A 15,356-nucleotide genomic window follows, 5' to 3' on the forward strand; every position below is an offset into this window, starting at 1 on the left:
TAAGCTGTTGTGCCTGCTTGCAGAGAATGAGGAACAGAACAAAAGCCTGCGCTTACCTCCTGCCCGGTGCCTGTGTACATTTTCTTGGCGCCGTTAATTTTCAGCACTTGACCCAAATCCTCGAGCACTTCCTCAAACGGCTGCGAGGTGCGTAGGTTCAGTAGGACGCGACACTAGAAAGAAACGAAAGTATATGATTTATATATGTAGATGTGAGTTCATATAAAATGACGTGTTTAATCTAATAGGCGAGGTGCCAGAGGGCGATTTATGGATTTATGGGTGTGTAATTAGTCAGAGCCATAAAATGTGAATTATTGGGCTGTGTAAAATACATACGCATCCACACACACACCCACACACACACACACATAGGGGCTTAGCAAATATGTTGTGTAGCATTGACTGCGCGCGTTGACTTTTCAACACTTGGCCTGCGGCAGGAACTTAGCCGTGACACGCTACTTCCGTTTCCGCTGCCCCGGCCATGACACTTCAAGTTTGTAACCAAAGTTGCTAGCAACAAATATTTATAATTACGTGCTCACACACACACACACACACGCACACTCATATTCATATTTATGCGCGCTTGTATATACAGATATGGGCATGCTTATGTGGCGACACCAACATCCTCGTGTGCTCCTTGGTCGCTCCACAAACCGAGGCTGTGACCCACTTTGCGTTTTATTTCACTGCTTAATGGTATTATTTGTAGTTGTTAGGGGTCGTCGGGCTATTCCGGCATTGTTTGCCATCTACTTGTGCTTGTTCTTGCCGTTCTTCTACTTGTTGTTGCTGTTGCTGTTGCTGTTCTTGTTGCTATTGTTGTTGCACTTAAACTTTTGCGCTCATAATTGGATGTACACACCACAGGCTCCCGCACCCAGATGAGCGATACGCATTGTTGCATTTGCTGGCCTGCTGGCTGCTGGCTAGGCCAGCTGCTGCTTAGCTGTAGCTTTCTGGTCTCGGTGCTTGTGTGAAGTGTGCATCTTGGGTTTTAATGACCTCCAGGCCTTGATATCTGCTAGACACGCGAGTCCACGTTGCGCACAAGAAAAAAAAACCAAAAAAAAAAAAAAGCAGAAATTAAAGCATCTGGCATCAACTTTATCTGCACTGGTCACGGCGACGACAATTGCGAACAGGACTAACTTTGGCAGTTTGTATGAACTGAATCTAATTTATGTATTCAGTTAATATTCGTTGGAAATGCGTCTAATGGTTTTATATCCGTGTTGAGAGCTGGCTGATGATTCATTTAGCTGCCACTGAAATTATGAACACTTTTCTGTTCGAGGGCATTTTTTATCTGGTTACTTTTGAATCATAAATTTCAGAAATTTTGCATACATTTTATACTTGTAGATTAATACTCGTTACAGGAGACCAAGCACTTCCCATTCTAATTTTTCTTCAGTTTGGGTTCTCTTCTGGTTTTTCTATATTTCTAAAAAACGTACATGCCATTTATGTTTAAGATACTGTGAGAAACAAATGAACTTTTTATTAAACCGATGCCAATTAGATTTTGCGAATGTTAAAGCTCGTTAACGCTAAAGTTGGTCAAGATATGTTGAACAAATAAGACTGATTCTATGGCAGTCAGTTATATAGTGTATTACAATGGAAAGAAGGATCTAAGAAGGATCTACAAAAGTTTTGTAAAGTAAAAGAATATATACACACGTGCCAGAAGTATGTCATCGGAAACTAAATAGTTTGATTCAGAACAATTTCTTTTTGGAAGCTTGCATATGTAGGTAAAGGACACAGGTACAGGTTACACACACAAAAGCAAACATTGGATCTTTAAACATTTAAAAATTGCAGATGCGAGGCGTATTTCAAGAATGTAAGCCCTTGCCTTTATTCGCTAAATTTTTACTTTACTACAACTTGCATGTCTCAAGTCTTTTTAGCTTTTTCGACTTTGACGGCCATCAATTTGATTTTGGTACATTTGCGCAATACATTTCGACTAAACCGTTTAGACCAGCTGGCTTTAATGGTCGTTAGTGGACTCGTGGGCCGGGCTAGGCGCTGGATGTATGCCTACCCGCCAAACCACTATTAATCACGATTTGTTGATTGTTTATCAAATGGAAACACCTGAGGCATACATTGTTGTGAGCACAGAAGCTATGATATGTGGGCCTAGGCAGGAGGAATGGAGCGGTTTTTAAGGCACACGAGGTCCTTGGTCTGTTATGCTGCTTGCTTTGGTGAAGAGTTGCTTCAGCTGATTGAACCAATAGACCCGAGCAAACTATGCAACTATGAGCTATTGTATTATTTTGAAACCTCACTTCGATGGGTTATTCTCGGCAACTTGCAAGCTGTACACAAATTATGCATGAGTGCCACATATTTGAAATGTCTCTCTCATTGACTGTGTCTGTGTGCGTGTGTGTGCGTAGGTGTAAGCTCCCAAATTACATGGATTCACCTGGAGACACACGCCCAGCTGCACTCAAGATGGCTGACGTTGCAGTATAAACAAATATAATTATGTGTGCAAATAATTACATTACGCTGGCAGCTCCAATCAGGCGAACCCCAAACAAATGGCATTTGTTAAGCCAATTACGTGCACTTTTGAAGGTAGGGGGCGGGTGCGGTTGCCGACCAACAGCTGCCGGAAAAAGGAAGCCGTATTTACCCTTACACGTACCCCCGTACATCCGTACTGCCATACTCCCGCTTGCCCAGGCGCATCACATATTCGTAGTTATTGAATGTGCAGCAGGCAACAGCTGCATGAGTTAAAATTTTAACAATTTTTTTATGGGCTCCATTGTGTACTTGCAACACTTGTCCAAGCCCCATGCCAATCGATGATGGCTCGCACCATCTCATGGTTCGTTTCATTTCTGTGACGTTAAATAACGATTTTTTTTTTTTGTTTAAATAACTTGTGCGACTCCTTCATCCGGTTGACACAAAAGAATTCAATAAAATACTGAAATATCTGCATAAAACAAAGGACCGCTATACTGCCAAGGAGTGGATGCCTTGTTACAAAAAAAAAATATGGGTAAAAGCGTTGCATTCGACTGCAAACGACTGCGAAATACCCTGATTTTTCACAAGTGTCAACTTGAATATTTTGTTGATAACTCTAAGAACACAACCACAGAGCCGAAGTCATCTTATTCAACTCGATCTGTAATGTAGGTCCAAGGGTGAAATAATCTTTTCAAGAATGCCCTGCCCGACGACTAGACTTATATTTATATCCCCCTTTTTTCAACACTGGCAAGCCAGTGATGAGTAACTAACTAAGATCATTCTAGCTGAACAATAGCTAATCATATTACTATTATTATTATAATAGCTATTAAAATTACTATTAGCTTTGTTATTAATATTTATAAATATATATATTATTGATATTATTATATAACAATTATTTTTAATATGATTATTATCATGTAAAATAGTTATACACATTCAATCCAACTTTATGTATCCCTGGCAACTATGGCCATATTATTCATATGAGTACACTTCAATACACACATCACACACCACACACTCCACGCACACACATAAGAACCGCATGACCCGCACTTCATGCAGCGGCTGCGAATCTTCTTCCCACAGCTCCACAACATGGAAAATTTAAAAAAAATTCCTAATCTTTGTTTAATATGCGAGATTTAAAAGTTTGCGACTTTGGCGGCTGTGGCACAAAAAATAAATCAGAAAATCGATGTTTATCAATCTCGAACAGTCGGAAATATTAGAAGGTACCGTCAGCCATAACTTGCATTTGTTTTTATACCCTATGCCCTTTGAAAATAGTTAAAAGGGGTATATTTGTTGCCAAAGCAAAGTAGCTAGAATTAAAGAAAACCGATTATGTTTAATTTAAATATTTTGCGGACAGGTAAAAAATACCAGCTAGTACTATAAGAGACTGACATTGCCAAGATGATTCTCCTCCTTTGCTGAGTTAATATGGATAAGTTGGCAAAGATATCGATCTACTTCGTAATAATAATACGTTCTGTAAGATCGATAAACAAAGGAGATGTAAGAGAAAGAAAAAGGAGATTGTGGCTTGTGTTTCTCTTTGTATATTAATTGGGTATCTCGTCGTTCGTTATTAGCTTTTCATTTTCTCAGCTCAAATATTTTTATTGACTAAATCAACTATTATAGGTATGATCATTTTGGCAATTGTCATCCCTTGAAGCCGCTTGATGGGTGACCTGATGGACATGCCACGCTTGCAGCACATTCTCAGCCAGGCGGGGCTTTTTGGTCTTTGCAGGATTTTTGCATGTTTTTTCAGGGCCCAGCACTTTTTATGTTTGCCGTCATTTAACGTATGTACATGAACGTCAGGTGTTGTTGCCATTTTTGCTCGTCTGGCTTTGTTGACTGTTCAATACGCCTGCGAGGCACCGACATGTGCATATGGAAAACAGAACAAGTTTTCATGTGTGTGCCGAAATAATAAGTGAATGCAAAGTTGATCATACGTCAGCACGAAACTTTCCACGACAAAGTTGAAAGTAGAATCAAAATGCAATGCGGCACGCTGCACGTGGTACTTTGGGCTGCCAAATATTATTTAGCACCAGGCCAGGCCAAGAGACTGCAGCACGCCATTTGCTGTGCCAGGGGCAGCAGCAGAGCGGCAGACGCACAATGCCCAGAAGTGGAGAGGTAAACAAATACAACCGCAGTGCCGGGCACAATTGGAATAGTGGCCAAGTGCGAGAGTACGCAATCCATGGCACGGGTAATGCAATCGCCAAATGGCTGCTTCTGTGTGCATATGCACGTCCAATACTCATATTCTCGAGCTGTTTGTCTATGTTGTTGTCGATGTTATTGTTGTTGTTGTTGTTGTTGTTGTTGCTGTTGTTGGTTTGCAAAGTATTTGGCAATGTTCCCTGTTTCATTTGTAGACGACGGGACATGTCCTTGGCCTTGGTTGGCCATGGAGCGGGTCCGTGCGGGAAACAAGCATCTGCAACAACAGAAACTTCAAAGTACTACAATTTCCTTTTGTCGTTCTTGTTGCTTTTGCTGCTGGAAGTATGTGTTTTGGTGAAATTTGCATTGCTAACCTCAACGAGTGTGCCTGGCGAGCAGTGGTCGATTCTGTGGTTATTGTTTGATAGCTTTTTGCCCTCAATGCGACTTCTATTTGCTCTGCATATTTATTAGTATTATATTTTCATTACACATAAACGAGAATAACATGAATGGGTTTAATTTCTCACCTCCAATGTCTGTGAAATTTTCGTAATAATCACACTTCAGCACGTTACTTTAATTTTATACAAGTTTTCGTGAGTCATCCCTTTAGAATCCTACTGACCTCGACAAATAGTTTTGTCGGCAAGATGCATAGTTAAATAACCTTGACAAACGCTACCGTCGTCCTGTATAATGTACCCGTACTCACGTGCAAAGTGTTTGGTAAAAATTTGTACATACTATAGCTCAGTCTGTACGCTCAACGCCCACAATTTAACGTATTTTTATTCATAAAACATCACGCGCCTCTCGCGCTACCCAAAGAGTGCTAAAAAATTGAGTTGCACTTAGCGAAATTACCATAAAACATTATTACTGCCTCGACCACGAAAGCAACCTATCCGAAACCGACACCAGACCCAGCAACAGACCCAGACCCAGACCCAGACCCAAGCCCATTGGCAGCCAGGCAAGGATAGTCCGAGAAGCGAAGTAGAAGTCGCATGCCAATTCATATTTGGGGCCACTTTGGTTATGGAAGTAGCAAATATTACCCCAGCACAGAGACGAGAGTAGATTTTGGGAGGATTTACATTTGCGGCGCCAGACCCAACGGAGTTTCCCTGCCGCACACCTAGGTGTGACCCGCCAGACATGGTCTGGATTTTCGTATTTCGGCGCAACCACCCAAATTGGCCGTGGCTTCAATTTGCTTCTGGGGCCGCCATTGCATGCATATAATAAAATACAAATTGCAGACAATTGATTTTCCATATGATTGCCGTATTCTTCTGGGTGTGTGCCGAAAGTAGGCAAAGGTTAATTGCACCATGCTTGCCTTGTACGCCCACCCACAATCCATTTGAATGTCAAAGTGAAATGCAGCTATTGACCTTTGTGACGCACCTCAACTGCTTTTAAAACTAAGTAAGTAACGTGTAAATTGGGAGTGCCCGAATGGTGAATATTGGGGAGATCAGGGAAATTTTCACGAAATATAAATAACAGAGTTCTTGTAACGATCCTTTCCGATTTAATATGCACTATTTAGAAATCTTGTTTTCTTTCAAGAGAATAAATCGGGACTATTCAAGATTAACTACGTAAAATAATTATCTGAGTATCATATCATAAATTAACACTTTTGTAGTCTGAAACCTTTGAAAATGACTAGGAAGGGTATATTGGTCTTGTGTAATTGTATGTAACAGGCAACAGAGAGCATCTCCAACCTCAAAAAGTATATATTTTTGATCAGCATTTGACACAAATGCACGATCAAATCCTTGCTTAAGTGTGTACAGCGCTTGGGGTTGGGCACTCGTCAGGAATTCAAACTGATCTTTTACAAACAATGTCGGATATGATCTTCTAAAACAATATGTTAATACGATAACTTACTGCAAGGGTATATGAAGCGAAAAACGGCAGCAAATCAATGATGCGCACAAAAATAAATAAATATGCGGCCATAAAATATTTATGGAAATCACAAAAACATATTTGCACAAATTGCTAAGTAGGTAAGCGAACAGGCGGTAGAAATTGCCAAGCAAATAAGATTTATCAATTGAACATTTAAAATGCAAACAATCCAAGTTCAAAAGCGAATTGGTTAAAAATGCATTTGAATTTTTCGCCCCGTTGAACACCTTGTGGCATAGAGATATACATATATGTGGCAACTGTGGTACGTAACTATATATGTAAATGTATGTATATCAATGCATAAATTGATATATTTGCACATTTTCGCTGTTGAATATTCAGGATTTTTTTTGTTGAAGTTTATGCGTACAATAGCTAAGCTTTGTTTGCAGAGCGAAGCCAAATGCATGTGAATGTGCATTTTACATTTAAATATCGATGACATTTGACACATTTTATCACACAGAGCATATGTAACATGTTTCAGTTTCAACAATATTCTTTATTGATATAATTTACGTAGTACTTTAATTATTTCGTACAATGCAGTTAATGCAGTTAATGTTGTCGGACGATTTGGTCAATTACTTTAGTGCATTGCCGTAACGGATTCTAATCGGACAATTTAGTCGGCCAATATTTGTATATAGTATGTGTTTTGGGGGGGGCAAACAAACATTTCGGAGCAATATTCACTTTAAACACAGTAAATAAATCAATCAGTTCGATAGTAGAATAACAAATTTGGATAGCGAAAATGTGCCAAAGGGTATTCCCCTTTCTTTTTGATATTTGATTTAAATTTAAATTTTGCATTTATTATTACAACCTGATGGATGCTCGAAACAATAAATTCGCTTGCGCAATACTTGCATAGGTTTGTGTATTTATGGATTTGTATGTGTGCGAGTGTATATTTGTGGGGAACTGAGCGCCCCGGCACTCACCTGAACGGAATGATCCAAATTATTGATGATGCGTATCACCCGGCCAGCGCTGCGTTTTATCGAGCCCGATGTGGTCGATAATGTGCCCAAATCCGCTTCCATTATTGAAGGCTTTCGACTGGCGGGCTTGGAGCCCCAGCCCTGATTTCCGGGCGAAGCGTACCACATGCCGTTCTTTTTACCGTAGCTAGCGGGCTGTGCACGGAAAGAGAAATAAACAAATAGGAAAATACGTAAATTTTCTGAAAGTCCGCCAGCGACAATACATATATGTATATATATATATATATAGGTCTATGTATATGTGTATATTGTTTGTGGGTAGGCGCTGCTTTCGTTGCCCGATGTCTTTTGTGAAAATTTCGCGCAAATCTGGAATTAATGAAATTGTTTCGCGGGACGCGCCACCCATGGACACATGGACACATTCGTGGCCAACAGCCCGGGCCAAATACTGAAACTTGTCACGCGTACTTGTGAGTTGCTGAAATTGAATTTTCGACTCAACTCACTCTTATTGTAACTACTCTATATTTTAGTTACTTGATGTTTCTATTAAAAATATCACTTTTAAAACTTATATGCCAGGGTAGAATGTATCCACACATGTGGAGTCATAGGGTAGATCAGCCGAAAACTAAGTGAATAGCTTATACTTTATAAAACTCTTTTATATGGGGATATTATAATAATTATTCTGAATTTCCCACTGAAGTCACTTTTGCAGCTTGGAAATGGGTAAGTATGGTATGAAAAGTATCGCCGATAGAAGGTATAGGGTATCTACCTATCGGGCATTCCCGACTGGAGAACTCTTAGTTGCTTCAATTGTGTTAGTTTGCTGAGTTTGATTTCGAGGTGAAAAATCCAATTTAATTCGTGTGTGGCTTTTCAATTAAATTTCATACACAAAAGTGTTAAAAATAAAATGCCGCAGGAGCTCAAGACACAAAAACCCAAATTGTAATTAATCCAAATTCATTTAAAACACAATTCTTCAACCAACATTTGTGCATGCCTTTGTGACGGCATCAGGCAACCAGCCTGACCCCAATTACGCAGCAAAGCCTGTCGAGTCGGAATATACTTTAAATAAATAACCATAAAAATGTGAATATACGCACGTTCCTACATTTAATATTGGCATATATATATATCTATATATAAATATATATGTATACCTAGGCACATCACGCACACGGGTTACAGGGCAACAATCAAAATCAAACTTTTTAATTGAAATTCAGCAAAATGATGTGAGGGCAACTGTGTGGACTTTGGGTGTAAAATGGGAATCATAACCACCTAAAGGCCTTTTTTTCAAATAATCGCGTATATGAACTTGAATAGAATATATATATATATATATTTATATGAATAGAATATCTGTATGTTCAGTACCGATAATGCCTTTTGCGACCGAACAATGGCTGGCTAACAAGCGCTGTGTAATTTTATAATTCACAATTGTGAACATAAGCTAGGTTTGTTAAATTAACAAAGGCATATGCATATGGAAGCTAGATATTAAAATAACTGGCATATGGTATGCAGATAATTATTACATTGTATGCCAGTTTTTACAAATTTTACTTATGTCTGCAACATGAATGTGTATTGTAAACATTTAAATTTGAAATATTCAGTTATTGAAGCCTGTTCCTTATAACATATATTTAACGAGCTAATACTGACGCCCAAAGAGGTTGTCTCTTGGAGAAAACTTTATGGGAAAGCCGATGTCAGATTAGGCAAAGAATCTGGATGCCTCAACGAGAGCATAATGGCTTAGGGAAATTATAGAGAATATATAACAATAACTTTTAAAATATATATCTATACTGGGATAAAGGCACTAAAAACAGTCAGACAGCTTAGTTAAAGCAGTCCTTCAGGTGCTCCAGTTTAAGAGCAAAAATATTTTGTGGGTACTCTCGGGCAATCCACATTTCGTCAACCTAATTATAGTGGTATGAGAGCACACTTTAACTAACGCACTTATAGCTGTGGTACTAAGCAAATAGCTTAGCAAAAGCTTAAATTACGCGCTCAATTAAACTTTGAGCAACTTGGAAAAGCCAGCAGTACGAAGGCGAAATGTAAGCGCAACTTCAAAGCCCTTCGTTTGAGGTGCAGCCTCGCAGAAAATTCATTGAAGCAATCGACAAGGACTTAGTAGACTCAGGGGTTCCCAAATGGAGTCCCAGCTTTCCGCCCACTTAGGATAAGCCAATTGTTGTTATTTTTATGGCTTGGGGATATTGCATTTTATTGCCGTAAACAAAACAATTGTCTAACAAATATCTTGTAAACAAATAAATACTTGTTCATATGAGGTCAAGACTCTTTTCTGGCATTCGGCTAATAAATCAACACTTGGCCTTTTCTCGGAGTGTGATACAGTCGAGCCGATAGTTCGTGTGGATTATTATTGTTATTATTATTATTGTCAGTGGATTAAATCTGTGTTGGAGAAGGCGATGCTCAAATATATAGCAAAACTTGTCTGTTGTTTGTTTATTGGCGAAGTTCTGTTATGGTTTTGCACAGTGCCCTTCTGTTTCATTAATTTATTTGGAAAATTGTTTCTGGGCTCGAAATTGGTGGAAAACTATTGTGTGAAACGTATACGTCGTTCATGCCTCCAGCTTCATACACATATTCTGAGTTCGTCATTTTAATAAATTAATACATATTTTATCCTATTTGGAAAATTCACTTTACGAGACAGAAGTAAGAACCTGGCTTATATGGATGCCAGATAAATTGATCACTCTTATAGTTTTCCTCCGACCTTTTTCAATGAAGTATATAGGGTGTTCGTTCAAGCAAATTAAATTGGAGATCCCGCCCACTAAAGGATTGCAGATATAAAACGATATATTCTTTTGTGGATACACACAAGGACCTTAAGTCAAATATTTAAAATTGCGCATACGCTGGTTTGCAAAAAAAAAAAGCATAGCAGTCGCACAGCACAGCCTGCACACGTAGACCATTAAAAAACACTTAGAAAAACAACAAAAGTCATTTAAACTTTTTCCAGTTTCTTTTTTTTTTCAGCTTGACTCTGTATACGTCAAATGGCAGAAAAAAAAATGTGAAATTAAGAGATGTGTGCCGGTGGATGGTGGACTGCTGATGGGCTGGTGGAATGGCGAATGGGTGGGTTTGGTGGGTGAGTGGCCTCATTGTTTACAGTGAACACTGACCCAAGACTTGGTCGGCGATGTGAGCATCACAAAGGGCGAACTTTCCTCGCTATCCTCGTCGATGTACATTTGAGCGAAAGTTTTCTCTGGCCGTTGATGAGTCGGTTGAGTTGGTTGTCGGTTGTTGGCTGTTGGCTGTTGGCTGTTGAGTGTTGGGCGTTCTGAGCCCTGTGGGCGCGGCTGTTTGCACACTTTAGTTGGCTCTTTGCTTTTAATTCACTTGCAGTTGCAGTTTTTCTTTACAATAACAATAACAACACACAGCGCACAGCATTAAGTTAATAATAAATAAACGTAGTTTTCTCGCCCGCCAAGTGTAGTATGGCTTAAATGTTCACTGTGTCTGCTTGCCGTTTTAAAATGTGTTAATTGAAACCATTTTAATTTAATAGCACTTTAAATTAGTTGATTGCCTGCCCAGTGCAAGCAGTGCGCGGTTCAAGTCAGATCGCGCTTATGCAACACTGGATGCTACATAGCCGTCAGCGCGGGTCGCAATGTTTATCGCCACGTTGAGAGTCACGGCGCGTAGTTTATTTTAAGTTTTTTTTGTTTTGTCCGTCAGCTCCTTGGCTCGCACTTAGCTTTGGTTTCCTTGGCGTTCACCTAACGACTGCAGTTAAGTGGCTAAATTTTCAAAATCGAAAGGCGCCCGTGTTCGGAACGCCAGGCCAAGCCACGCCATGCCACGCGACGTCACGCTACGCGACGTTACGTTACCTTACGTTACGCTATCCACCGACAACTGACCATATTTATATATATATATATATATATATATGGCAATAGCGTGTATAATACACGTGTCGTATACATAAAGCATATTCAAATTACCAACTTGACGCTCAATCGTATTTCATGGCGAGCCCAGTTTGCACACACACACTCGCACACTTTTACACCTTTGGCAGCAAGTTTACATAGTCTAAACTCCTATTCATTTATTGTTTAGCCAAATCAGCAACACTGATCTCGAGCCATTTTGTTGTGCTGCTTTAGTAGTAGTAAAAGTAGTAATAGTAGTGCCAATATTAGTAGTAGCTGTGGCAATAGTAGTAGCTGCTTCAGTGTTTATTAGTGCCGCTACTTGTCGCTGAGTGGCGCTCTTCCCCAGTGAACAGTGCTAAAAGTATGCCAAGGTCTAGTCAGAGTCTAAGGAAGTTATCTCTATGGATTGAGCATAGACGCGGTTATATGAACATAATAATTGTCTTTAATAATAAACATGCATTTGAATGCAACTGAATCTAGTGTAATATGTCTCTTAGTAGATACAACTTTCACTTGACTCTCAACAACTTCGGTTATTCGCGAGCTATGGCTACACTGTGCGCTTTGCAAAGGGAAAATGCTTGGTTTTTCCCACGCACACCATCAAATTTGGCACTTTCGCTCTTTGTGTTTGGCTTTCCGTTGGTATTGGTTATGGTATGTTTTCTTTAGTGTGTTGCTTGTACTTTGGGTATTGACATAGGTAAGGGAAAGAGCTGCTATTGGCCGCACTGTTGGTATTGCCCTTGGTATTGGTATTGGTATTGCTATGCATACTAAGGCATTTTGTCGGGAACGTGAAGTTGTATTTGCCAGCTATTGCGGCTCTGACTGCTGGTCTCCGCTCTCAGTAAATTGTTGTAGTAGTTGGGTTATTGCTTTTCACTTTGAAGTGGCTTGTATGGATATTTATTACCATGTTGGTAGCATTTGTGTTTCATTTGCAAGTAGCACGCACTCTTATCAACTCCCATACTCTTGAAGCTTATTAAAAAAGGAAAAGCAATTGCGACCTCGAGCTTTCACAAGTTTTTCGCTTTGATACCGTTGCCAACGCTTTTTCTTCAACGTCCACAATGCTAGTATGTGCTGTTATTTAATACCCTTGCAAAGGTATTAGCATTTTGTGTTGAAATGTGCAACACATTCGGAAAAAGGCAGCTCGGACTCCATCAAAAACGAGTTCTTCAATATCAAAACTATCTTAATGACAATGGTTTTAACATGTAAGCTGTTGCTTCATAGAGTATCGAAATGCTTTAGCAGGCTAGCTGCTCTTTTCCGGCCTTGCCCGGTTCCAGTTTTTACGCTTCAAATTTTAGACAAGGTGTTTCACCCATTGCCGCTCGTAAACAATATAGATCTAACCGTACTGTCTTGAACTCTACGTTATTAGTTTTATTTTACACAGATATTTGAAATTAAATAAAGAAACTTTGAAATCTGTCTGTTTTCAAAGTTATTTTAAAATTAATTAGAAGCGGTGGATTTCACGAGATGTATTACATATTTCCGAATAGGCAGGATCGGACCATGTTTAATATAATAATTTCAAATATTTTTTTTTATGATTTGGATCAAGGTAAAATTTTGTGTGCAAATTTTAATCATGAAGCTGCCGCACTTTGCACATTTAATTTGATAGCTGACTTTCCTAAGACAAGCATTTTAATCTACAAAGCAGGCCAAACAAACGCTCAGAGAAGGTAAAACTCAAATATGAAAGTATTGTTTTGAGTGTACAATCAATTTTAGCCCCAAGCTAAACGGATTAAATAACGTGTAAAAATTAATACGCTTTCGAGCCGAAATGCATTGTTTCAATCAACAACTATTCACGAATAGGCAATATTTGGAAATATGTGTGCACACAGATGCTTCTGCTCTGTCAGATACATTTTGTGAAAGCATAAATACAAATATGGTTGAGCGCAAGAGTGATGGCAATTCGGCTATTTTCTAGCTAAATTTGGCGACTTGCTTTGTGAAGTAAGGCCAATAGAATACCTTTCAAACCTTTTGCATGGATAATCCAGATTTAAAGCACTGCAAAGCATTACATAGTCTACTAAATATAATAATTTGAGCACTTGGACACAAAATTTTTAGAAGAATTGGATAAACACGCATGAGAACCTTTTCGAGGGTTTCAAAGAAAAGCGCTCAAATGCAGTTCTTTACAAGTTTGAGACACAACCGGCTTGTCAATTTGATACACTATTTTAAGCTACTCTAAAAGCGAATTTAGCTTTTTGGCAGCTAAAATTGTCAGCACTGGTGAGCACCCAAACGTGTGCTGCAATGTGCAATGCGTACTCAAAAGCGATGACCGGCAAACTAAACACACAAAACACAATATACACAATATAGACATATGGCCGAATCGGGTGATTCGAAACAAACTCGTATTTGTATATTTATATATTGGCCTGTTGACCGCTCCAATTAAAGGTGCAACAGATAGATTCCCAAATACGTATCTGTGGCCGTTTCATGTGTCGAGTTGATACGAAAGCAAAACATGCGACCAAAATATTCTCATTGTTGGCCGCCTAAACTATGGCAATGGTCTGGGTCTTTGGTTGGCTTGCTGCTGCATAGTTCTGTGAGCGGTGGCAACTTATGAGCATATTTTCAATTTCCATTGCCATTGTGTTGGCACATACTACTACTACAGCCAGAACGCTTTGTCTGGCTCTGCTGTGTGTCGTCGGATGTCGCACTCGTTGCACACAACTTGTTAATAAAACTTTACCGATTTTATGCCTTGGCGAAATGATTACTGCGGAGCACACACAATTTAAACTTTTTAGCGCACATAAATCAAAAATCCAAAGCCCAACCGCAAGCCCACAATCGCTTGCTGAAGTCGGTCTCTAGTGCTCCCGGTTCTGGTTCTGGTTCTGATTCTGATTCTGCTACGGCTTCTGTTCCTGGTGCTGGCCAAAGCGTGCGTGCAAAGTTGTTTAGTGAAAAACTTGAACTGGACACAGCCGTTGCCATTATTCTCGTGGTGGGCCAGAAAAAAATAGCAGAGCTCGATGTAGAGTTAAAACAAAAGGCCCCAAGGATAGGTGCGGGGCAGCAACAGAGAACGACAGAGAGAGATAGAGAGAGAGAGAGAGAGAGAGAGAGAGGGAGAGAGAGAGAGGGAGGAAGAGGTAAAGCAAGGAAAAGCCAACAAGTAAAAAACAAAAACCAGTATGGCAAGGAAAATTAATAAAAGTCATAATAATACTCGCAATTTCCTTTGCCCTGCCCACTTTTCGACACAAGCTTTTTGCATATTTGAGCTACGAGCATACTCGAGAATATTTCCTGCAAAAAAAAAAACTGGGGTAGAGCAAACTCCTTTCGCTCGTTAGATGCTGTTATCCAGCTCGCCAGCTCGCCAGCTCACCCGCTCCCTTGATACTTGGATAGCCTGATGCCCCGCCATGCGGCTCGCATGCGCTGCCTGTGATTTAAATTGTTTCAATTGGTATATTTTTGCCTCATTTATGTGTCCTTCATAGTTTTATTATTATTATTATTATTTCGCCCTTCTCTCTTTGCTGTTCATTACTACTAAATACGGGTAAACACGTACATAAAGGCGAGTACTGGGTCTCCAACCCCGCCTATGTCTGGCCGCAATCTCTCCCCCCATGTCATCATGCTTGAGGAGAAGGAGCCCCACCAGGCTCTAAATATTTTTATGCAACATTCGTGCGGAAGTGGCATGGCTGGTGACTTATCGCCGCCATTGCGCCGGCCATCGACGTGCGTCCGTTCG

At 39.8% G+C, this 15,356-nt stretch overlaps 1 protein-coding gene across 2 annotated transcripts in view; it reads right to left on the reverse strand.

Annotated features, from left to right (window-relative positions):
* Nucleotides 1-15,356, reverse strand: part of DCX-EMAP (Doublecortin-domain-containing echinoderm-microtubule-associated protein) — a 34,196-nt gene that overhangs the window by 3,674 nt on the left and 15,166 nt on the right. The window contains exons 1-3 of one of the 2 annotated variants that reach the window (XM_002047962.4): nt 10,811-11,416; nt 7,599-7,793; nt 57-173 (exon numbers count right to left, since the gene is read on the reverse strand). In XM_002047962.4, the coding sequence (XP_002047998.2) occupies nt 57-173; nt 7,599-7,793; nt 10,811-10,879 (381 nt within the window). In that variant the 5' untranslated portion in view covers nt 10,880-11,416. Of the gene's footprint in view, nt 1-56; nt 174-7,598; nt 7,794-10,810; nt 11,417-15,356 lie in introns of those variants that run through there. The other variant, XM_032435465.2, reaches the window with a different exon arrangement.

The sequence above is a fragment of the Drosophila virilis genome, chromosome 3 (genome assembly GCF_030788295.1).
Source record: "Drosophila virilis strain 15010-1051.87 chromosome 3, Dvir_AGI_RSII-ME, whole genome shotgun sequence".
Classification (NCBI taxonomy): Eukaryota; Metazoa; Arthropoda; class Insecta; order Diptera; family Drosophilidae; genus Drosophila; species Drosophila virilis.